Raw genomic sequence first — 25,770 nt, 5'->3', positions numbered from 1 at the left:
GGGTGGGGTCAGCGGTGTCCTTTGGAATACAGGAAGGAGGTTAAGGATCTCAACATGAAGAATGGAGGAAATTATGGCAATTTCTAATAACAAGGCACAGAGGCATGAAAGAAGGGTAGAGAAAGATGGGGCAGGCTACTGTTGGTTTTTTTTTTTTTCACAGTGAATCAACAAAGTAGAGTTAAATGCAAGAGTCAAACACAATCCATGGTCTTCCATGATGCTTATTCAGTTTTACATCCATGACCCAGCATGGTATGATCTCTTTTCCTGGTGTTCTCACTTACTTTGGTACGGATGTGCAGCAGCTCACAGCTACATGTTGCTGACTGACAGGATCCCATTCTGCTTCTCATTATGTATCACTTCACATTATTTTCAGTAAGGAGTTCAGAACAACAGGTACCTAACTCATTGTCTATTGGCTGTGATAACTGGAGGTATTGTCTGTCCTTTTCAATATTTTCTTAAAGATCAAATAGGCAATGCATGGGTATATTAATCTGATATTAATCTTACTAAAAATCTGTAAGATGTCCTTGTCCATTGCAGCACATAGTGAGGACAAAATTAATTTTGCTTTACCTTGGCTGAGTAAAGGTTAGTTGTCTCCAGCAGACCTAGTGACCCCACTTCCTCTCTATAGTCAGTGTTGGGAAAGAAGCAGTTCTAGAGGTACTTCAGCACACTTATCTTGGGCACCTATCTTAAATTTCCATTAGGCATCAACAGGGCTATACTCTGTTTAGCTCTTCATTTTTATTACATGATGCAAAACAATTGTAAAGGAAACAAAATGTTTCTGCTACACTTTCTGTTTCCAGATCTAATTGTAATGTATTCTGCCAGTCACTATTACAAAACTGTCCAAGGAAATTAAAAGCATACAACAGGGATTTGGCACAGCAATTTTTAGTCTTAGTTAATTCTCCAGATACATGAGCTACTTGTCAAAGGAAAGGATTGTATAAGTTATTATAAGTCTTACACCTAACTACACCACAGTGCTACTTCCCAGTTTCATCTGATATCTATGGGAAGTAAAACTGCAATACTACAGTATTCTTTAAAGGAATAACCCACCAAAGTCCTGTCATCTGACTACTTCCTCCCAAGAGACACTGTTGAGCTTAAAGAGCAGTATCTTTAGCGCGTGTAAGTCAAGATAGCTCTACTGAAACCAACAAAGCCTTTGACTCACTGTATAAAACTTCCACTATTTTAGAGAAGTTATGAGACGTAACGAAGGTGAGTGTTGGATAATCAGGCTGAAGACATTTGTAACAAACTGAATGTTAATGCATATCATGCTAACTCTTCAGCCCCAAGGTATCCAGCCTTTCAGATTAAGGAATCGAAGAGGAAAATCTGAGCTGGGCAAGAATTTTGTAGCTCTGGCTTCCTTCAATGCAAGTTCCTCGGCTCCAGTGCTTCTGCCTCTGAGGTTCACCTTATGACTAGTTTTAATGTAATCTACAGAAAATAGTCAAAAGTAGATTTAATTGAATTGCACATGCCATTTTGAATGATATGGATATATTATATTGTCTACCCTGATTATTGGTCTTCCCATGAACACAGCAGTTTGAGGGAAAAAGAAACATCAGAATTGATATAAGAACATATTCTTAAGAGAAGTGATCCTAATCCAAACAGAATTCTAATTGCAATTGAATTTAAAACTTCTGGAGCGTGTCAAATATAGTCAGGATCATGGAGTGAAAAAAGAGTCAGTAAAGAGGAATTCAATCAATATTTTCAGCTTTGCAACATCTTATGCTGCCACCGCGGCCAAATTATTTCTATGCATTTCACAGTGCACAGACAATATTCTTCTGAAGTTATAATTCACATGTGCTCTTTTCAAAATGCATTGTATTTAAGCCTTGCTGTCCACTATCTGGAAACACGGCTTTTCTGCCCTGGTGACTGAGTCATCCATGTAATGGAGTCAAAATATCCAAAGAACTATACAGACCTCAAAACAGCAAGCAGAAGAATAAACTGTTACCTGGTAGATATCAGCCTAGATATATTTCTCACCACAAATTTTGTTTTAATTTAAGCAAGCATATCTTTATGTTAACTAACAAGAAAAAGAAGCTTTATTATGTATTCCAAACTCAAAACTCGTCAATTGTTGACCATTTTACTCCAGACAATCTATTTTTCACTTGTAACTTGAAACCTTTGCAGTGGAACTGCAGTACTAACACTCAGATGGCTTGTGTTGTGGCTAACGTGGCTGGCGCTGGCCCTGACGTGGGAAATGTAACTGTGTGCTCTGGCCAGCCCATTGCTACAGGGCTTTCTTCATTTCCCCATCTGTCTGGGCCTTCTGGAGTGAGAGCAGGATCTCATCAGGACCCATCAGATGCATCATACAAGGATAAGCCCATCTGATAGTTCCTACCTGCGTAGGAAACGGAGGAGGGGGGTGGGGTGGGGTGGGGTGGGAAGCAAGCTCTTCAAGGGACTCTGAAGTGAATTTATGCTATTGCATTTATACTAGTTATTGCATTTATGCAATATGTATTTATTTATGCTATTTGTGGCATTTATGCTATTACAGGAGGCCTGGAGGGACATGTACAATCATGTTGCTCAGGAATGGAAAGCTTTACACTTAGAAATAAGTCATTTCCTGTTTGTAGTTACAAACATACCAGATATTCAAACTCTGTGACATTTCAAGCAAAGCACTACATTTCATTCCTCTTCATCTCTATCACTTTTCCTCCATTCCAAGACAGTGTCATGATTTCTCAAACTCTCTTCATAGAGACAGACATGTCCCCTACTCAGGATTCAATCACCAGCTTCACAGATCTCCACGAAGAGCAGCTTAATAAAGCAGTTAAACATCATGCTTTCTTATTTAATTTCAGAAAATCAGTAAATACAAACACCTACTCCAGTGCAGTGGTAATTTTTATTCTAGAGTGTTGGCAAGACTTCTGGTCCAGTGATCTCATTACTTGCAGCTGCAACCATGCGCACACCCTTATGTTTGTTCCAGTCTTATCCGAGTACTAGCTCAACAAAGGAAGCAGACATTCAAGTTTTTATGAGCGCAGAGAAAATTTGCATAATTCAGTATTGCATGCATAGTCTCTCTTTTGTTCTAATTCTCTCCCCACCATTTACTGAGTTTCTAGACTTGCATTTGTTCTCTTTAGCAATATAGTAAGACCTATTTCCTGAGGACAAGAAACATCAGGAGTAAGATCAATCTGAGACTGTTCTAGGTTGCAGCACGTGTGTTGCCAGTAGGAAGAAATTAGGGCTGGCACTGTAGGGTCCCTTGTCATCCTAGTCTGTGGTATGCGCTAGGCCACGTGTTGGCTATCAGACTGCGGTTTACTGTGTTTAATGTGTCAAACAGGCAGAATGAGATAGTGCAAAAGATGGTTAAATAGGAACTCAATCCCGTGCATGGGATGCCCCAAAACATTAACTAGAGCTGTGAAACAAAAATGTTACTTGTATGCCTTTTTGTGTGTAGCTGGACTATCCTTGTAAAACTCCCTTGTGCACCACTTCAAATTTCAGTACGCGATATGGATGTTCAGGGATTTTTTAAATGAAAGCAGTTATAGTAGTATGTAAATACAGATTTTAAACTTCTAACTTTGACCATCAATTCTTACATTAACCCCAGGGTTTCACTTGCTGTAACATCTGTCCCTCACCTCTTCCTTTGCAGCCAGTGACCTGCTTCCACTCTCTCCCTCCCCACTCACTGGGTTAACTACAGGACTCAGTCCTTTGTCCTGCCAAAATTCTGTGATGCCTTTTGATTCCAGTATTCTTAACGTTTATAATTTTCATGTTCGCTGCTGTTATCCATGTGCTGTCTTCAGCTGCATGCCACGGATCCTTTGCTGTAATTGAACCGATCTGGAGCAATCACTGTCAAGAGTATTGTCAGAAATGGATCGTTCAGTATGACTGTCATCTCAAAATGACTCACTCTGAATACAGGTTACAGCAATAGTACAAACTGATAGTTACTGTATTGAAGTTCCTTATCCGTCTCTCTACTTAGACCAGTAACTTTTACTTACTGGTGTTTAGCTTCCTTACATATGAATATTGTAAGAAAGCAACAGACACAAATACATCCTATGATGGTTTCTCTGACACTACTGTTGGGTTTCTTTTAGTTGATAACTATCTGAAAAACTATATGCCAAGGTACAGCTGTGAGCAGACAGCAAGGATAAAAAGAACAAACTGAAAATAAATGCTAAATACTATGATGACATGATCTTTCCGCAACGTTGACCATAATTTTCTCCACTAGCGACTTAGTGGTTATAGAAAATTTTCCTTAGGAAGTATTGCCAACACTATGCTTTCACACACACGCGTTATTCCCAACATAAGGAAGCAACGTTTTCCCATTTTTCTACACTTTACTGAGAGACAGCAGAAGTGAATTTGGCACGGGACGTGCTGACTCAATGCTACAGCACTGAATCTATTTCAGTATATTGAATGTATTTTAATATATTTGCAGATACTTGAACTAGCTGTGCTTCCTTTACTAGCAGCGAATTTCATGGTTTAGCCTTTGATGTCCCGCCCCCTCAGAAGGCCTTTGCCCACCATTTGCGGCTGCAGAAGGTTCCGGAAAACGCCCGGTACCCAACATGAGGGCGATTCCGACACGACCAGGATCCCCCAGTCAGTTCGGCCCCGCAGCCAACCGCCCCAGCCCCGCCGCTCTCCTCCCTCGCCGCCGCACCGACCCTCGCGGCCGGGCCGGGCCGGGCCGCCTGAGGCGGGTGGTGCTCGCGCCCTAACGGCCTCCCCGCCCTCCCCTCCCGCGCGGAGCATGCTGGGGGCTGTAGTCCCTCTGCCGGGGCGGGGCCAGTGCCCTGAGCGCGCGCTGCTTGAAAGCCCTGAGCGGCTGCCGCGCGCCACGGCCGAACGGAGCGGATCTGCCGGCGCGCGGGCCTCCCCTCCTCTTCCTCCCCCGGCGAGGTACTGGCGCGCGGCCCTCCGCGGCGGTTGGCGATCGCGCGCCTCCCCACCCCACCCCCCAAGCCCCTCTCTCCCCCCTGCCCTCCCCGCGCCGGGCAGCGGCGGCCCGCGCCGAGGTAGAGGCGCCGACGGCGCCATGGGGGAGGTGGCCCCGAGGCGGGAGAGCTGCCTGAGGCCCTCTCGGCCCCGGACAGGTACGGTTCCCGGTGACGGTTTATGCGTGCCGCCCGTGGGGAGGCTGAGAGGGACGGCGCGGGGGTCGTCGCTGAGGCCCCTGGGCCCCTGACTGACGCGGGGCGGGGGGGCCGTGCCTGGCGCTCCCTGTGCCCCCTCCCGGCCCCGCTGTCTGTCGGGGGGCGTGCGCGGGGCCTGCTGCCCCTCCCCGGCTTCTGCGGGCCCGCCGGCGGCGGGGAGCCCCGTCCCCGCAGGCTGCGGGCATCGCTGGCTTAAAGGTTTTGCATCTCTTCAGACGGCGGAAAGAGCTTCGGCTGCGCGAGGTGCGCGGTGGCACTCGCAGGAGCTTCTGGTGGCTGTGCTGCAGCCCAGCACCCTGTCTGCAACCTGACCTGACGTTCCTTGTGCAAAGATCGAGACTCAGCCTTGTGCTCACGCTTTTCATTTTCCCGACTGCAGTTTAAGCAACATCATGGGGATTCAGGGCCTGCTCCAGTTTATCAAGGAGGCTGCTGAACCTACCCACGTGAAGAAATACAAAGGGCAGACGGTGGCTGTGGACACCTACTGTTGGCTGCACAAAGGCGCTTACGCTTGTGCTGAAAAACTGGCCCGAGGAGAGCCAACAGATCTGTAAGTCTTGGTTACGTTTTGTACTCGGCCCTCTTACAAATTAAAGTTTTGCTAGCTTGACATTTCTTGAGCTAAAATCTAAGTTAAAGCCGTTTCACTTCTTACTGTTGCTTCTGAATTCTCAGTCCCAGTTGTACTTTTTGGAAATGGAAATGTTGGCTATAAGTAAATAGCTTTCCAACTGTGCAAAATAAATATTGAAGTATGTATTGGGAGGGAAACTCTAAAATATTTTCTATTAAAACACCAGTGGTTAGGTGAGTTAGTTTGGGTTTTTTTCAGCATGTGTCGCTCTCAGTTATAATCTTATCTCTCTGATGAGATTCTGTAGATGTAATTCGTATGTTTCAAATTTAGTATTATTTTCAGGAACATTATTTTTATGAAGTGATAAGTTTTTAAATACTGCTTTGACAAAAGTTGTAATGATACTAAGGAATTCTCATAGATGTGGTGTACTCTGAATAAGGTGTACTTTTTTTTGCTTAACATACTTTATTTTTAGTAAGAGTAGCTTTTCTAATGTAACATGGATTTTTCACTTACACAGTTATATTTCTAAGGAAGGAAATGAACAGAAATTATGGTTGTATTTCAAGTTCAGCTTTGGAGCTTAGATCAGATATGCATAAGTTCTTGCCCATCTCTGGTAAACTGGGTTGAACTCTTGTTTTAGATTGAATATAGTTTTAAATGAAGATTAATCTTTATCTTTTTCAGAAATAAAGCTACACTGATTAGTCTAGATCAAACTTCACTTATGCAATTTTGATTAAATGTTTGACTGGAGGCAAGAAAGAGTTGGTGGTTTTCAAATAGGTTCAAATCTTTAACTCCTGCTTCTATTGATATGAAGAACTGTAGAGTTTCATCCAACCCTGCTACCTGCCTTTGAACGTAGTAGAGATCCCTCAGAGTCCTGAAAACAGGGTACACTTCAGTTGAGAAAGAAATTGAATGACAGAAGAAACATTAAGAGTCATAGGAAACTTTGGAATAACTACATGAATATTTTATGACCAAATCTTGTTTCCATGCACATATGATTGCTGATCTTAGACTGGCACTTTAACTGTGGTGTAGAAAGTCTTTTCACACTGCAAAATTCATCTGAATTGAGGTATTGTATAGCTACAGTCCTATTTGGTCCTGTCTTTCAAAAATCACAGTTATTTTTTGGTTTATGTTTTGTAGCACTAAATCAAGTTTCTTCAGTGATTAAATCCTTAGATTCTAAGTGCTCCTAAGTCCCACTCTCCCTCTCCTCCCTGCCCCCTGCTGGAAAGGTTGCTTTTGCTGTTTTAAACAGTGTGCTTAAAAGAAAAAACAAACAAATTTTTTTTTTTCATTGAGCGTCATTGTAATGCACTTAGTGTTGACAGCAGCTATTAGATTTTAGTTCTGTGCTGCTGATTAAATGATCTCATACAGACCTGTAAAAATAACAGGTAAGGAGATCAGAGGTCTAAGGAAATACATAAAGTCTGGAATTCCCTACGAATATTTTACTAAGGGATGGGCTTGGAAGGCGGTGGAGGATTTCCTTCTGGTCCATTCACTGTCTTCACTGTTAGTACAGTTTGGGCAACTCTCCGGTCTTTTGGAATATGTTCAGTACTGTGCCTGTGTTAGTATGGGAAAATAAGTTTGCATGTCTGTCCGTAGCATGTATCCACCATCTGGAGAGAAGAGTGGATAGTTCCACAGAGAGAGGTTTAATACCCTATCACACCTGCAGCTCTACAAAAGTGCATTTAGTCTGCCTCTCATAAGGCTTCAGGGAAAGATAATGTGCTGTGCTTGTCTGCCTCCTCTTTCCCTGGCCATCATGAATTGTGTTGCTGAAACTAAAAAGATGATCCATGTTTTAACTTGTAAAGTTTTTGGCAGTGTTGAATCCTAATGTAGCAAAATGAAACTGAAATGTACTTGAATTCTTATTTCATTTTGTGTAGGAGTAGGGAGCGGTCAGTCCAGTTCTGAGTTAGGAGGTGGAGCATGTCTCTTGCGAAAAAAACCAGCATTCAAGTGTTCTTACTCTTTTTGTGATGCTGGGGAAATATATGGCGCATTAAGATTCTTGAACAATATTTAGTCCTAAACTTACAGTTCTCCTTTCCTGCAAACAGAAGACACGCAATAGATTTGTGCTTAATAGTAAAGTTTATCTTTCTTTTCTTACTTCTGTTATTGTTCATACAGTTATGTCGCTTTCTGTATGAAACTTGTTGATATGCTCCTCTCATTTGGAATTAAACCAATTTTGGTATTTGATGGATGTACCCTGCCTTCTAAGAAGGAAGTGGAAAAGGCCCGACGAGAGTAAGTACTGAACTGTATTGATTTGCAAGCAAAGCAGCATGTTTAACGCTACAATTCATTTTTGAAGTTGAAAAACCTCAAACTTCAGCTAGGCAGTAATCTCTGGTAAACGTCCCTGCAATGTAGTGTTATTTCATTTAAATTACATTTAAAAATCATACAAACCTCTTCTTAGAGGTTTTATTCCAAAAATAGAAATGTACTTCGTAAATGAAAGCACTTTTATAGAGGAAGGAAGTAAACCTCTGAGCGTTAGTTCCTGTAATGTATTAAAGGCTTTTAGTTTACCTGCCCTCGTGATCTCTGGACAAAAATATCTCTTCCCAATATAATTTTATTTTAAAATAACACCACCTTCCTCATCTTTCTTTACAAATAGTCAGGTAAACTTGTTTCAGGTTTGGATTCAGGTCCCTATATAATGGGACTTATTGCTGAAGCGGTGAGAATTTTTCACTAGCGGTTTTTATGTATAAATTCTCATGGGACATATGCTTCCTTCAGCGTGGAGAGAACAATTTCCGATATTTGAAATTAAGTAAATGATGCCTTCTGTCCTCTAAACCAATAAGTATCTAGTATCAGATACTCCCAAATTCCATTAAATCTATTTTACTGCAACCTGAGAGTGGGTGCATCTCTTCTTTTACACTGCTGATTTCAGTTCCTGAGTTGTCACTGTTTTCTGAGAAAACATTATAAATTTCAACATGCCAGTCTAATCGTCCTTGTCAATACAATAACTTAGTTATTCTTATGTTTTAAAAAATTATGCAGTAGAACAGATTTGGGAAGTGTTCATCTGCAAAACAACTTTTTTCCCCACTCTCCTACCTGTGTCTCTTAGTCATTTCCACTACTTGTTCTTTTAAGTGAAAAGTAACCTGAGGTTGGTGGATATTTTTATTTATCTTTCAGGAAGCGTCAAGCCAGTCTTCTGAAGGGGAAACAATTGTTGCAGGAAGGGAGACTGTCAGAAGCTAGGGAATGTTTTGGACGCAGTGTAAATGTTACCCATGTTATGGCTCATGAAGTTATTAAAGTAAGTTGTCAATGCTGTTGATACTGAAAGTTTTAAAAAAAATCTGCGTGGCAGGTAGCATGTCTTACTCTGCTTTTGTATGGCTGCACCACTACCTCTTCTATGTAGGCAAGAAAAATATTCCCCCCTTCTTAGCCTCTAATTGTCCTGCATACATTGGATTGTGTTAGGCATGGTTAACAAACTTTAACTTCACTTCAAGTTTATTATGCCCAGTTGTATAAATAATGATGATGTGTCAACTGAAATACATCTTTTCTTACTGCTACAAACTGACTTATCAACAGTTTTACATTTGCCACACAAAAACTCAACAGGTTTGGTTGTTGTTTTTTTTTTCCCCCCTTAACTAGTTCCTAAGAATAGACCACAGAAAAAGTTTTGGCTGCTTAAAAACCTTTCTAGTAGCTTTTTGCTATCCTTCCACTGCACTCATAGGATCTTTATCAAAATAGTGCTACATTGGTTCTGGTGCTGCTTTCCTTTTTCCAAAATATAACTTGCATGAGTTTGAAGCTGGGACCTGTGGTCAGATGCAGTGAGCATAATGTTACAGGCCAACACAGGAAAGGTTGGTTTTGTAAACTAGTCTATATAGGTCTAAACTGCTTCAAACTTGATTTTTGAATATGAAATATTGGGCTCTAATGGGGTGGATGGGTGTGTGATTAAAAAGATCCCAGTTTCAGTTTTTTAAGGTAGAGGTTCTTATGCTTTCAGATGTCTTAAAGTAATTAGTGAAAATTGATGCACAGTACTTGTATGCTTCTTGTTTATGTACAGGCTGCACGAGCCCGGGGAGTTGATTGTATTGTTGCTCCTTATGAAGCTGATGCTCAGTTGGCTTATCTTAACAAGATTGGCATGGTTCAAGCTATAATTACAGAGGACTCTGATCTTTTAGCTTTTGGATGTAAAAAGGTATGGAAGGAAATACTAATAGCCTTTACTTTTCACTGATATCTTAAAAGCAGAGTTTGAAGTTGCCAAATGTGTGTGTTGTATGGATTTACTCTTCTACAGTAAATGGCGGAAACAGAAAAGATGAGAATAGCACTCAGCCTCTGTTGTTTCCACTGAGTGCAACAAACTAGCTTATATGGGTGAAAATTATTGTTTTCACTTCCTCTTAATTTCCAGGTGTTTCTGAAAATTGACAAGTTTGGCAATGGACTAGAGATAGATCAAGCTCGACTAGGAAACTGCAAGCAGCTTGGAAATGTATTTACAGAAGAGAAATTCCGCTACATGTGTATTCTTTCTGGTTGTGACTACCTCTCGTCAATTCATGGAATTGGGTTAGCTAAAGCGTGCAAGTTACTAAAATTGGCCAACAATCCAGATATTATAAAGGTAAACTTGGTTTCGCTTTGTGTGTTGGCTTTTTGGGAGCCTATATCAGTATATATGAAATTAACACTGAATTGAAAATATGAGGAGTTCTTGACCTCCTCCATTTTGAGGAAAATGCTAAAAGAAATATTTTTTTTACCTGTGCTTTAGAAAGATGCTGAGCTAAACTTAGTCAAGTGTTGAAGCTATTTGGTATATTTCATTAAATATCTAAGTAAACTTAAATAAAGAATTGTTCTAATTCTTCCAGGCCATATTCTGTGGGAGGAGAGACTTAATTTTTTGTAAGGCTCTGGATTTTTTTTTCCCCCTCATTACCTGCTCTTTCTTCTGGTTTTGTAGATTAGTTATTAGAACTGCTAATTGAACTCTGTTACTTTTGCATAAGTACACTTTTATCTGTGTGGGGGAGGGGCAGGATTTGGGAATCTTATGTGATTCTCTTTTTGCATTTAATGACATACTTGTGGATACAGACATTTATATATTAAAAACATTATGAAAGAAAAGTTTGGTATGGTGCAAAACAAAAAGTAAGGTAGCAGGTTTTTTTCTTATCCAATGTATGAAATGAAAACAAATCTAGTAGTAGGAGATACAGAGGCTGAGAGAGTGGGTATAACATCTGTATAGATAGTAGTAAGGGAGAAGAGAGGTTTTTAAGAGCTAATAAGAAAAATACCTTATGCGGCTGTCCCGGAGGCAGGTAAATCTAATCCAGAAAATCATTTAAATCTAGTCTAACTTCTTTCTTAAGTTACTTGTATGCATTAGTGTTTTTTTTCTCTCACAGGCTGTACACAAAGAACTATGAATTTTAGTTTTAAAATGTCTTTTGTATTGTGTGAAGCAGGTATCAAAGCAACTGGTTTGGTTGGCGCTTGTAGAAGTAAAAAGGGAACTTTGAACTTTTCCCATATAAATCATGATTTCCTTTAATGTATCTCTTTTTGTGCAAAATATCAGGATTTAATCATTTGAAAAACTTTTCACTTAGTAATTTGTCATGTGATTCATCACTGCTATTTTCTGACAGTGTTGGAAAGTCATGAGTGAGTCAAAAGATAGAAAGTAGTCCAACAGTGCCTGTTCAAACTCTTGCTTCTTAATGACATGAGTAAATTTGCCTGTATTTAGGATGCGTGGCCAAAACACAGCTGATGTTTTGTTTGGAGAGGAGGAGAAACTTTTGCCTCTAGCAGTATGATAAACTTGATCTTCAAAAGAACATAATCTGCCTTCTGTGAAACTAGAAAATGTAGAGGTCAATGAATTATTAGGAACTTCTTTTAGAGCACTGCAGTAACAATATGTAGGAGGAGCTACCAGATCAATATGTAGTCTTTTGTGATGAGTAACCGAGGGGGGGAGAAATCTGAGTAGTTTTGCTTTTTTCTACCCTAAAAACACCTACGTATTGCTTATGTGTTCTGGTAATACGAATGATAAAATTTGATATGCATTGGTTTTAACAAATATACCTTAAGGAGATGCTCTGTATTGTTATTCAGATTTTTGTATTTATTTATTGGACAAGAAGTATTTTATAAAGAGTTGAACTGTGTTATTGATGTGATTGTAAACAACTTGAATGTGGGGAAAATAATGTACAAAACTTCTTTATTCTTTCCCCTGTTCAAGTTGAATCTGCTTGTTGTAACAGGACACACATTCTACATTTAATTACAAGCAAAGATGCTTAATAATTGAAATGTATTTAACCTTTCGTGTAACCGGTTTAAATGAAACAGTTAAGCATTTTTTTTGTTTGACAGGTTATTAAGAAAATGGGGCAGTACTTGAAGATGAATATAACAGTATCAGAAGAATACATACAGGGTTTTACACGAGCCAATAATACGTTCCTTTATCAGTTAGTTTTTGATCCTGTCAACAGAAAATTAGTTCCTCTGAATGCATATGGGGATGACATTGATCCAGAAACACTAATTTATGCAGGACGGTATCCTTTATGTTGAAACAGCAGGGTGGGGAAATAAGGGTGAGCAGATGTGGTATCTTACACTTTTCATTGTATTTGTGGTGTACTTATATTTTTCATTGCATCTCTGCTGTTGACTAAAGCCTGGCTTTTCTGCAATCTTAGAAAGTTTTTTTTTTCTTCTTCTTTTCTCTTTTACTCTGATTTTAATTAATAAAAGAAAAGTACAGGAGGTAACTCAGTGACCTATCATTGACATATCGCTTTAGGTAGAAGTTATGGAATTTTTTTTTCTTTTTAGCAAACAACTTGTTAAATACAAGTTATATTTAAACTGTTTAAGTCACTTTACAACTGTCTTTAATTCCTGCCTGTGTTAAGTGTGTTATAATCTCTGCCAGTTTAGTTCTTGCAATCCGTGTTAAACTTATTCCCTAATCTAAGCATTTCCTGTCTTACCAGATATCTCTTCCTATAGAACAAGTAGCATTTTGCCACATTTGTGCAGCATAAATTTCAGCATGGATGATTAGGAAAATGAAGAAAGAGAGGGGACTGTTGAAGTAGTTACTAGCTTTGCTCTTCAAGGTACCTAGTCTCTGGTATTTTGAGAAATTAAGAAGGAGAAAGATGGTAACTTTCCTGCTGATGATATAAGGTTTTCCTTTTGACTTCTGTGATTTGCCATGCATTGCAGATCTATTACAATTGCTGTTGCATCAAGATTGAACCATGAGTAGCAGTATTAATGCTTTTGATTAATATTCTAGCAATGCTTCTTAGCACAAAAATGGGAAACAGCTAGTCTAACTTTCATGCTATGTTTCTTGAAATTTAATGTAATATTCAGATATTTTCCTTTAATATGATGGGAACAGACATTTTGGTGATGGTACTGCTTTTCAAATTGCCATTGGCAACATTGATATCGATACAATGGAACAAATTGATAATTATAACCCTGACACTGCACAGGTAACCTCTTTGTTCTGAAGTTATATATTAAGATTTTGATGTGGGTCTGAACATTCATGGAAAAATATGATTGAATATTATCTGCAACTGACGTGGCAGTGAAAGCTATTCTGCTATTAGAGAAACTGTATGCTCCCACACACATATTTCTCATTTTTTGTACAAGTTAAAATCTTACTTTTCTTGGCATTTGACTTTTAATGTTTTACTTTCAGACTTTTTTGATAATTCCTTAATACTATTGACAGAAGTAACTGATTTAAAAAGAAAATTCTCAAGAGATTTGGATTTCTTCCAAGTATATAACTCTGAGGAAAGTATTTTCCCAGATTAAGTTTTCTGAATAGAAATAAAAAGCAAACTTTTAATTTTGTCTGAGATGAGCAGTTAGTCGCTTGGGCCATATTGGAATGAAGAAGTCATGGCAACACGAAAGAAAAAATTTATATGAAAAACATGAGAAATGTGGGAACAAAAAAGAAAATGTTTGCGTAGAGTATGTCACTAGTTGTGCAAATGTCAAAATGTCCTTATATGCTAAATCAGGAAATCATAAGTAGAAGGCAAAATTATGAACCTGTGTCTTGCTTTTTAATTTTTTTTTTTGTAGCCTGTGCAGCAGAGAAGTTGTGGCTGGAACGACAGACATACTAATCATGTAAATACCATTTGGAGCAGAGACTACAAGCTTGGCTCTAATGCAGATACTGTTCCTCATAAAATGCATTTACTAGAGAAACCAACAACCAAAGGCATGGAGAAGATAATTAGTGTTAAAGGGCTAAAACTTCCAGGGAAAGAGCTCTTAGCAAAAAGGCCAAGGAGTGGTATGTTTTTATTAAAATAAGTATATAAATAACAGTAGAAGACTGTGAGGAGAGAAAGAATTTTATCTTGGACTTGATAGCATGAGATTTTAGACAATAAAAGTTAAGAGTTAGGCCTCTGTGTTCTCTGTTTTCAACAAACTGCAAGACTAACAAGCCATAATATTAAAGCCTAGGTAACGATTAAGGGTGGCAGCAAACTTTCAGCAGCACTTGATTTTAACTTTCTTTAATTTGCTATAAAACTTTGTTGTTTTCAATTTTAAGTTGTCATGTTTAATACTATCTGTTCTATTTTTAGATATTTTTGGTTTTAATTTCCATCCTATAATGGCTTATGAAGCAATGAAAATAGCCTGTTTTTCCTAGAGTTGACATTTGGCCAGACAGAAAATTTAAAGAATGTTTTCTGTACTCTTCTAACACTGTGTTGCTTGTATCTCCTGTATAGGTATTCTTTACTCCAACTTTCTCACTTTCCCTAGTAAATCTGTGCTATCTTGTCTTCTACACCACCTAAGTTATATGTGCTGAAATAAACTGTGGGCTTGTAATGGAAGGGGCACTACTTTGTTCCCATTGTGCTCTATCTCATATGCGAAGTATTTTCTCTTCCTCTGCTTCCTTTGTTTTCTGATTATGCTACTAGGTCTCCTTTTTTGCCTTTGTTACACCTGATATCTTCCTACTCCCTGGTTTATCAAAATTGTCGTTAGTTTAGCAACCTGCCTTTAAGTCAAATCTAGTTTTGCTTTCAAAGTGTTCAAAACAAAACAAGCAAACAAACATGTTTCATTTCAGCTGTTCTGCCTTCACTCCATCTACTTTTTCGTAGAAAGTTACTTTTAAGGCTATGTACTAGAAAACAACTGTGTTAAAGACTTCTAAACTGTAATGTCAAGAATGTTCCTACCAGACCTTACTAATATTTTTAAGCCTGTGAGAGTAAGTACGTTATGCTCAATTCCCTTGTAACTGGATAATTATAGAACATGCTTCTACAATGATGCTTAAATTGTTTTTAGATTTAGAAGAAATCTCAGATGGAGATCTGTTGAACCAATATTCCTTTTCAAAAGCAAAAAAATTCAAAAAGGAGAGTGATCATGATGGTCAAGCACAAAAGAGTGTCTCAGCAATACAAAGCCTTGATTCTTCAGGGAATTCTGTCACTCAAGAAAGCTCTAACTCCCTGCCCAGAGTTAGAAATAAATTTGCTTCCTTTCTACAAAGGAAAAACAAAGAGAAGGATGCTGTAATTGTTCCAGGAACAAAAAGCAGGTATGCTTACATCACATGTCTCAATAAGTAGCAAAGTACTATTTGCTGTTCTGGTTGCTGAAATAACCTGAATACTGCAAATGAGAAAAATGCTACCTCAGACCTTTTTTATGCAACTGTATTAATGCACCTGTAGTCCTGAGCTGAGATGGAGAAAGCTTTGTGCTAGGCACGCTGTCTATGTGTGAGGTAAATAATATAAATTTTTTACGGCAGAAATGAAGACTGTGAGACTATTCAATACAGTCTAGCCTCTGGGTATCAAAATTAATTAGGAATTGGCCATATTTCTTTTCCAGGTAAAAGTCATATGACATAACTCAAAAAAAAAAAAAGTAGCTGCTTTGTGCCAAATATGTAAGCAATGAGTGACTACATTGACTTATGTTGACAGGGTTTTTTGTTTGTTTTATTAAAGCCAAACCTGGTCAGACTGTATGACAAATACCTATTCTTATCCCATCCTATTCAGTTGATGCTTCTGATCTCCGTGCCAGCACTTTGAGAAGAAGGACTTTGGGCTTGTTAGTTTTTTTTTTTTTTTTAATTGTGTGTTATGGGTTTTTTGGTCGCATTTGGCCACAGCTGCTTGAATTGGTTTTACAAAGCATTATCACAATTGTGTCTTATTGTGTAATTTTTATCTTAAATAAGTTGAATGTTTTTGAGCAGTGTAATTTTACAGAACAGTCTTAATATTGATGTTCTTTAGCTTTAACGCACACCTTCCTGAGCTGAAAGTTTTGTTAAGTTGCATCAAAAATTAAAACTTGGCAGTGATGGTAGGTTCTTCTCTAAAGCAATGCTCAGTTTCTTAAAAAGCTCTGACTTGTACTTAGTCTTAGATGCTGCTGCTATAGCATGGAAAAGAACTAGATAGGTTCTAGTTTCCTTGATAAGAGGTGCTGAAGTGTTTCACTACTGTTTAGCTTTATGATAATTAATGAATATATTCTTAAATTTTGTAGGATTCCTAGATGTTTCTTTTTCCGATGAAGAACCTTATTAATATTTCAGTCAGTGAATGACACGTTTACAGATGCTTTTTTCCCTCTTTTTTTTTTTTTTTTACTGGTATCTGTTAAATGCCTCCATGAGGGACTAAGACTTTGCCCATTGTCAAAATAATTTGTGTCTGCAAGTGCACTTCAAAAATAAAATTGATGAATAGAGACAACTACTGGATTTTGGAGATGACATACCCATTTGTAGTAACTTTCTTCTCCTTTGCCTTCACCTTTTTTCACTTTTTTAGGTTTTTCTGCAATGATGCAATTATGTTTGAGCGTAATTGTGGTAGAGCAAAGGACAACAGTGAACTCACTCAAGGTGTTGAGCAGGATTGCCAGAAACAGGAAGTAAAACAAGTAGCAGAAGATGTTTCTCGGTTTTCAGAAACAGAAAAAACAACAAGGACTGTCTTTACACCTCTTGGAGAAACACAGAAAAATTGCTTCCGGTGGTTTAGCAGCCTTGTAAATAATTCAGAAAATCCTGGTCCATCTTGTACTGTATTTTCACAGCAGTTTCACCAACAGACAAGCAACTGCATGGTATCCCAGGAAGATCAGATTCATGGGGTACAAATAGAGAGTGGGGCAGTGTGTGGTGAACTGGAGGAAGAATCCTCCCAGTTAACAGAACTGGAACAGTCATCACAGTCTCAAAGGTCTTGTGAGCCATCAGAATGCAGTTTGGAGTCTTCAGAAATACCACAAGTGTCTAACAACAGTTCAGATGCAGAAGTAAGAAAAGTAGACATTGTTTCAGCATTTGCTCTCTCTTTAAATTATGAAAGAAATTAGGCAGCAAAGCCTTCTCTTCAAAATGATACCTTGCAGATTATGTAGCTTGTGCTAGTGAAATTTGTCAATGCTTAACATAGTTGTGTAGAATGACGTACTAGCTTAAATCAAGTCTGTTCTCTGGTTTTAGTTTGTCTCCAGTCTTTCTGCTGCTATCACTACAGTGGGTCATAAAAAAACCTTGTAGGCTAGCTCTTCTCTGCTTTTGTTAGTCCCTGAAGAAGTCCTTTTAGAAAGTGTATGTGTGTCACTGTAGTGTTGCTTGCTGAAAATAAGCCCAGGTTTTTGTATAAGTTCTTAGAATTGCTGAAAACATTATACCTTATAAAGTACACAAGTGTAGATGTAAAAATATACATTGTGTATGTAAAGTACATGTATGTAGATAAAGTACATATGTGTAGGTGTAAAAATATACATTGTGTAAAAAAAACCCACAAACTAACCTGTTTTAAAACCAAATTAATTTTCTCTTGAAGGAATCTGGGTCCAGTTCAAAACTGACTGATGATCAATGTACTCAGTCTCCAGTATTTTCTGCTGTTCAAACCGACAGAAAAAATAGGATCATAAAGACCAAGGTAAGAATTCTTTTAACTTTACTGTGAGCTCTAATAAACTCTGAAAATCAGTTTTTGCTTTCTACTAGTTCATTCTAGAACTCTTTAATGAAAGAATCTTAAGCAATGCACATGTTGGCAAGGGAAAACTATATTCTTGTTCATCTATATCAGAGCTGAGATGAACTGTAACCAGGCCACCTATGATTGATATCAGAGTTGCAACTTGTTTGGGGATTTTAAACACTCAGGTATAAAATAAGAAGCCAAGCTAAGGCTAAAAACCACTTCTTAATTCTCCTCAGGCATGCTAAATACAGAGGTTTTATGATGCAAATTGCAGTCGTGTTCATAATCCAGATACAGTCACAGGATAAGACCTCATTTCATTGCTTGTCTTGATAAATCTCCTACTTTAGCAGTCTCTTTCCTCTTTGACTAGAAAAAGCATGTTTAAATTTCAAAATCTGGAAAGGTTTTAGTCAACCTTTCTTGTTTAAATATTTTAGTTAAAAGCCTTCTTAGACACTAATGAATCAGTATGGAAGGACAGTCAATTTTCCTTCAGAGCCTGCATTTCATTTATTTTTTTTATTGGTTGGACACCCGTAATTTGACTTCTATGTGGTTTCTTAGATGTCTAAGAATAAACTTATGTCCCTTGTCTTTGTGACATTTCTAAGAGCTTCACTCATTTGTCTACTTTACAAAACTTCTAAGACCTTAACAGCTAAAAGTTCTCTAACTCCTTAGGCATTGTCATTAGAATTGGCCAAAAGATTCATAAGTCAAAGGAAGATGCTTTCATCCTTTCATATATACCCTTACTAACTTCTTTCTCATAGACAGACTAAAAATCATAAGCTTCTCTGCCAAACAAGAATATTGTGTGTTTTGTATAATAGTGACATCTTGTGGTTATTGTTAGTAACTTCTGTGTTAAGCTGGAATTTACATCTTTATTCCTGAACACCTGATTACAAAAATTCATTAGATTAACATTTTGCCCACTTCTCCTCAACAAGACTGAGCAATGAAATGTAATCATCCTGCAATACAGCATTTTGTTACTTTGTTTTTAAGAATGTCTTTAATATGTTTTGCTTAATGTTTTGCTCACCTTAAAAGTATATTGGGAGAATGAATATACTAAATATTAGGGAATACACAGCATGGAAGTAGTGAGGTAATATAAACATCATATATAAACAATTTTTCAGGATGCTTGGACCTCTTCAGACATTAGGAATCTGCTGAAAATCCATGAGGACAGTAGGGTTAGTTTAAAGCAAGTGGCTAGTAGGAGGATTTTTCCCACTTATTTCCTTGGCCGTGCATTTCTTCTGCTTCCTTTATCTGCTGGAAATAATACTTAAATTGAGTTGGACCAGAAAACTGACCTGACTGAAAACTATCTTGACAACAACAACTAAAAGGTCAATCATATTGGAACTTGGGCCCACCCAGACTCTCAGGCTTGTGTGAGTTGTAGCACCAGTGAGACCATTGGAACAAGTAGCCAGAATTGAAGAGAGGGAAGGTAGAGATAAGGAGCACCACTTTTGGCTCAGTTTTCCCTTAGGATTGCTTACTGCAAGTGTAAAAGCAAGGGAAATCTTTGCTGATGTTAAGTACAATAAAAGATACCAAAGGTAATAATGAGTTCCAGATTTAGGGAAGAAGCAGTCAATCACTTAAAACATAAATTATTCTGATTTTGGTAAGCTGAGTAACATAGCTGATCTATAGAGAAATTTAATAATTGGGGGAGGCAATCTGGGGAAGTTGTCGACTCTTATCATGGTTCCAATCCAAAACGTGAAGTGCCTAGCTAGTCAATTCTAATATCAAAACTAATAGAAGCTTTTTTCTAACAGATCCCTGTAAGATAGTGAGCTCTCTAGGACCTTGTAGATTTTTCTGTGATGGTGTTCCAGCTGTGGCTTTTACTGCTAATTATTTTCCACAGTTGCTATGAGCCCAGCAAAGGGGCTAATATTGACAAAAGAAAAGAGAGCAATCTACTCTGGTTTTAAGTTTCTTAGTGGGTGTTCGACATGAAGTTTTGCCTACTTTTGGGTTAGTTAAGTTATAATTCTGATGTAATTCAGTACCACAAATGTAAATGTAGGATTATGGGTGGCTTCACGTGTTGCAAAATGTCTGAGATAATTGATAGATAAACAGCAAAATACTATGAAACAGGGAGTTTAAGGATTTTATTTTTATTCTTCCTAGTATTCTTCTTCCAATTTTTACCCTACATTTTAAACTTTTTTTTTTCCAAATTTTATTTGGGATTCCAAGATCTGCTTAGTCTATTCAAGTAGAAACATTTCAATAAAAAAACCTATATAACAAGTGTGTGTGGTGGTGGGGATGACAAAATGCGATGTCATTTTGGAAAGAAATGAGGTATGAGTTCTCTTTGAAGAAAAGGCTGCCAACACCTTTTATTTTAAGAAAAAAAAAGTTAGGTGATCAATAGCATATACTTGGATGAGGAAGAGCTATTTGCATTAGTTAAGTGAAGCACCTGAAGTAGGCAGAGCTGTGCCATCTTCTGAAGATGATCCAGCAGAACAGAAAAGATGATTCATTTAGAGCAAAATGCTTTATTCTTGACATTATCCAAATAGGAAATATGAGCATTGTTTACAACCTAGGTGTCCTAAACTAATCTTATGTACCCAACTGTAAAAAAGAGCTTCCTACAACTGTAGGCAGTCACCATCTCTTCTGTAGGTATTGTATTTTGATAATTATGTTTTGGTCCTCATAATGACAGACAAAAGCTAAACTAGCAGGCTGGAACTGAGTGATCACTTAGAAGCTGGTAATTGTGAGTAGTTCGTATTCTACCAAAAGAAATGGCAGAATGGCTCAAACAGTAAAATGTTCCAGTGCTTCTAAATGGCGATTTCCCAAAAAATTGGGGAAAACGATAAGCATATGTGAGGCAGACAAAAATGATGGAAAATATGAATAGGCCGTTTGTGACCTTTTGCCACTTGTGAACTTATTTGGCAAAGAAAGTTTTAACTTTGTCTAAAAGTACATTACATGCATGATTATGCACGTATAGTACAAAAGGTCAGAGAGTGATTAAATAGATAGCAACAGGTAAACTTTTAATTTATGAAATGTGGTAAGCTACTCACAGAAAAAGAAGTCCTGCAGATCAGGCTTTAGTGTGTTTCTTCTATTGTTAAAATAAACTCATTACTTTTTGTGCATGAAGTTACAGAAGGCAAAAATTATCAACAATGTTGTATCAGTATTAAAAAGCGTGATAGCAGCAGTCTGAGTAGCTATCAGCCAGTTAGCCTGGTATTAACCCCAGAAAAATGACAAGAATGTAAGAGATTGTGGTAAGGGATGAGAATATGAAATGTAAAAATCACAGTGACTGACATAATTATAGGAATTAGGTCATGTCAAAATGAGTTTCATGTACTTGTAAATGTGAAAAAACAGATTAAGTGTTTGGAAACTGATAAGTGAATTGAAAATGAGGCACACATTTTTTAATGATAGGGGTGGTGAATAGCTAGAATAAATTATATAATGAAGCCATGTATTTTTCTTTTAATTGATGTGTTCAAACTTAGGACTGGTTGCATTTGAGAGAGATATTCTGGCCAAGCACAGCTCTTTCGAGTTCCAGGTACAGAAACTGGATAAGAAGGTCTGACTAGAGGTCTAATGATCCTTGGGGTAATCATACTGATATCTGTGCTCTGCTTAGATTTTGTGAAAAACGGAGTCATAGATATCACATAAAGTGATACCAGAGTAGGCTCTCTTAAAATTCTGAAAGTTGACATTGAAGAGTTTTTGTTGTGCTCTCATGTAAACAGATGAGAAAATAAATGTTCAATAGACTTTTAAAACTGCATTCAAAAGAAATGTGTATTTGCAACCTCTTAGAATACAAAGACCTATGGAAACTGGTTTGCCAGTTCTTACAGCTGCGTTCCGTCTAATGTATTTCAGATGCCGCTTTTTAGATTATAGAAGCTATCTAAATATACCTTGTTGTGGCAATTCAGATTGCATTATCTCAACACAATGTAAAGCACTTTATTTTTGATTATAAGCTTTGCAGCATAATATCTGTTGCTTACAAGTTGTCATTTTAATAATTTGTGCTGTAATTTTAAAATCTCACAGGTTCCTGGTTTACATAAATCCGGTTGTATAGGATCGCGTATTGTAACAAAGCTCAAGCCATTGATACCAGCTAAAGTCAGCGGATTAAGCAGGAAACTGTCACCTGTGCAGAAGAGAAATCACTGTGATGCTGAAAATAAGCTGGGACTGCAAGCCACCATTAGTGAACTCCGGAAAAACTTCCAATTTAAGAGGTGAGTTGCTTTAACTCTTTACTTAGCACCCTGTATGCTTTTTTTCCAAAGAAACAATTTTCAAAGCAGACTCTAAATGTCTCCTCCACACAATTCAATAAAGATAATAGCTTTAGATAGATATTTTCTACATACATTTTTTAATTTCCTAAGCTTGATATAACCATGAATTGTGGTAAATATGCTCTTTTAATTACTTTTTTCTTTCTAACCAGGAAAAACTCTCAGCTAAAATTCATTTATTGAAGTAGTAAATTTAGTTTTACATAATTTATATGAAAATCATTACCATTGTTTGACATCAAATACCAAAAAGGCATTTCTTAGTCGAAATGCAAAAGCTGCATAAAACTTGCTGAACTTAATTCAAGGTTGTTTCTGTCTAACTTTGTGCCTTTCACATTTTGAGATGGCTGATTGTCAGGACTGTTCTGCTTTCAAGATGATGGTGAATTCATGGAATATTTCTATTAGCTGAGGTCTCTGGTTACAAGAGACATTTTTGTACACTATAAAATGCTATTGTTTTCCCTTGTACAGATGACTTGGCTAACTTGAAGTTTCTGCAAATATCTTCAAGGTTTGAAATTGAAGGATAATTATTATTTAAAAAAAAACAAACCAACAAACAAACAAAAAAAACCCCAACCAAAACAAATAAACAAAAAAAAAACCACAAAACCAAAAAGTGTAGGTATTCTAACTCACACTATTTCCATGGGCTCAGGTAAAAAACTCCTGGTGGCAAAGCTTTCCCAGCTCCAAGTAGCAATCTCAACTTTGAATAAATAAGTCTTATTTAAATAAAATTATTATTCTCATTAACCTGAAATGAAATGTGAGTAGGACAAAAGTATTCTCTTTGCACTGAGTAATAAATGTGAGATTGGTGAGCATGTGTTAAGTCAGATGAATATATTTTAGTAAGTTTGGGCCTTATGGTAGGCTATTATAAACATACAACTAATTTCTGTTTAAAAAAAAAATTACGGTATTAACATTTTTAGAAATATTACTTTTTATTATCCTCTTGATGCGGATTAAGAATGACAGTTTCAAAGAGGAAGCGAAAATGTGTGTATGTATTGCTTGACCTCTAATTGGGAATGTCTGACCAGGGTTGTTCACAGGGTGAAAATTCATATATTTTGATTTATCAGAATACAGGCAGATAGAACAGAGTGAACCTAGATGGCACTCCATTCCTTTTCTCTGCTGATGGTTGCAAGACTTAGCTCCCAACATCCACATTTTATCCATCCAGTTCTGATTGGTCTGTACCTTCTGGGTATATACTGGGGATATATATTTTTGTATATATTACTTCTATGTACATAAAGTACTTCTTTATTAGCTTTTAGGGGATTCTTTTCTTAATTTATTTAACAAAAAGGTGTTGGGTTTTTTTTTCACTGCCAGGACTTACTTAGCTCTGAGTATTGTTTATTGGTTTTAGATTTTAAAATGTTTCTAATTTAGCCTTATTTCTTAAGAATTATATTGTCTGATGGCAAATAAATCATGTGGGACACTAATCTGTTCTGTCCTAATGTCAAGACTCATGGGATATATATATGAAACTACAGTTATTCAGAAGACTTAAATGTTAAGGAAGCATGTACAACCCCAAGTAGGATGGGGTACATACAGTCTTTCAGATATAAAGCCCATAGCTATCATTCTGTCACAGGATAACTGGAACAGTTGAAATCACTTTTAGTGAAGTTGTTCAGTTGTAGTGAAATTGAAACTGAAATTAAAGCTTTCCATCATAACTTTTTATTTTGGGCTTATTCACAGATGTGTGGGTAGTTAGGTGAGGGGTCTTGCTTTGTTTTAACCCGTATGTTCTTACAGGCATGTGGTTAGAAACATATACTATCATAACATTCTTGGGTCTTGTTTCGTCTTTTTTTTGTGCAGAGAGTATGAAAAACTTCCTTCTTGTAAAAAGTCAGATCCATTGTCTCCAATCAAAGATAATATACAGCTTACTCCAGAAACAGAAGAAGAAATCTTTAATCATCTGGACCGTAGTCATGTTCAGAGAGCTATATTCCCATGAACTGTATGCTGTGCACAATAGGATCCATTTTTAATCATTGTCAACATTTACCTTCTGGATATTTCATCAATATAGAAAAGATGCTTTGAACACCAACTATATTTTTTTAGTCTGACTAGTGATTTGTCATCTTTTTTTATAAAAGCGTGAATTGAAAGGTACAGTTCTGTACTGACTGGAATAAAATCCTTCAGATGCCTGTGTTCTCTTATTTAAAGTCCCACACTAAACTCTTGTTCAAACCTTTTTCAGCTGCCCCTGGGCATTTTATGTAGGTCACATGCAATCCAAGTTTCTACAACAGCTATGGCTTTGCCTTTGCACAACAGCAACAGAACAAGTTTGTGTCTTAATTTTTCATAGTTGATAATTTTTTTTTTGCCTCTTCCTTCTTTCCTCTGGAGCCTAATCTGGCTCCAAGACAGGAGTAAAACTGCTGTTCAGTGTTCATAACAGCCTTCACTATACTTTCAACACTCTGATAACTATTTCTTTTCCCTGTAAGGTAAGATCTGCTCTCTCAACAGTTAGCTTTCTCTTTGATACAGTTGTGTTATTGGTGGGAATAACTTGGGGACTGCAGAAAGGAATATCACAAATATTTGGTCCCCAAATTCTCAGATTAATAGAATGATCTCTGAAGAAATACAGTGTGTTCCTCTGTTTTACCTGATCTTTCCACATTTGTAGTCTTATCCAACAACAGACACACAAAATATCGGTCCTCAGAGCTAAGGGTTACAAAAAAGCATTGTCCTCACAACAAACCAAACTTCAATCTTCAACAGCCAATCAACTAAAGTGAAAGAATCTAGGAGACTAGGGTCCTTGCTTTGGATGACTGAATTATCATGAAATAATACGGTGGGATTTCAGATTTCTACCTTTAAAATCAGAATTTGAATCAATGTAAAGATATGTCTAATTTTTTTTTCCTTTTTTTAGGAAAGGATAGTATCTCTTCAGCAGATGAAGGTAGAAAAGGATATCTTAACCTATGAAATGTATCCTTTCCATTCCTGAGATGAATACTTTCTCTCCATCTTTGAGCTTTTCACAAAAATTTAAAGTTTGAAATTGACCTATGAGAGGCAGGTGGTTTTTTTTTTAATTGCACTGCACTTTTTTCTCTTTAAGAGAATTTGCATCTATGTAACTAAGATCACCAGCTGCATTAAATTACAAAGAAGCTGCTTACAAGAGTAGGTTATGTGTACGTTTGCGGGAGCAGTCCTCTTATTTCTACATTTGTGTTGAAGGTATGGGATATAAGGAATTGAAGCAATGATGCTCTAGGACAGACTTCCCATATGTGCACCACTAGAAAATCCCTACTCCTGAAAAGCAGAAGTTTTTAACATTGATCTTCAATAAGAATTTTTCTCTCTGGTATGATGTGACAAGTAAAGGCCAGGGATAAATGTTTTTGTGTTTT

General features: G+C 37.3%; 1 protein-coding gene across 2 annotated transcripts; it reads left to right on the top strand.

The window, feature by feature from the left end:
• The first annotated feature begins 4,924 nt into the window (after nt 1-4,924).
• On the top strand, nt 4,925-24,605 carry EXO1 (exonuclease 1). 2 transcript variants are annotated; one of them, XM_087775591.1, is made up of 14 exons: nt 4,925-4,989; nt 5,623-5,796; nt 7,999-8,118; nt 9,037-9,160; nt 9,944-10,081; nt 10,301-10,513; nt 12,289-12,476; nt 13,334-13,430; nt 14,041-14,257; nt 15,283-15,538; nt 16,794-17,283; nt 17,823-17,924; nt 22,077-22,270; nt 24,194-24,605. In XM_087775591.1, exons 2-14 carry the CDS (start codon nt 5,636-5,638, stop codon nt 24,333-24,335), a joined length of 2,442 nt encoding a protein of 813 aa, XP_087631717.1. In that variant the 5' UTR covers nt 4,925-4,989; nt 5,623-5,635; the 3' UTR covers nt 24,336-24,605. The 2 variants fall into 2 exon arrangements, with proteins under 2 accessions (XP_087631717.1, XP_087631718.1); XM_087775592.1 differs by lacking the exon at nt 4,925-4,989 and adding an exon at nt 5,118-5,183.
• The last annotated feature ends 1,165 nt before the right edge of the window (nt 24,606-25,770 follow it).

Source organism: Nipponia nippon, unplaced genomic scaffold, assembly GCF_047370975.1.
Source record: "Nipponia nippon isolate SJK-2023a ecotype South Korea unplaced genomic scaffold, ASM4737097v1 scaffold_4, whole genome shotgun sequence".
Taxonomy (NCBI): domain Eukaryota; kingdom Metazoa; phylum Chordata; class Aves; order Pelecaniformes; family Threskiornithidae; genus Nipponia; species Nipponia nippon.
Note: the sequence above shows the minus strand (reverse complement) of the source record. Positions and strands in the feature narration are given on the sequence as shown.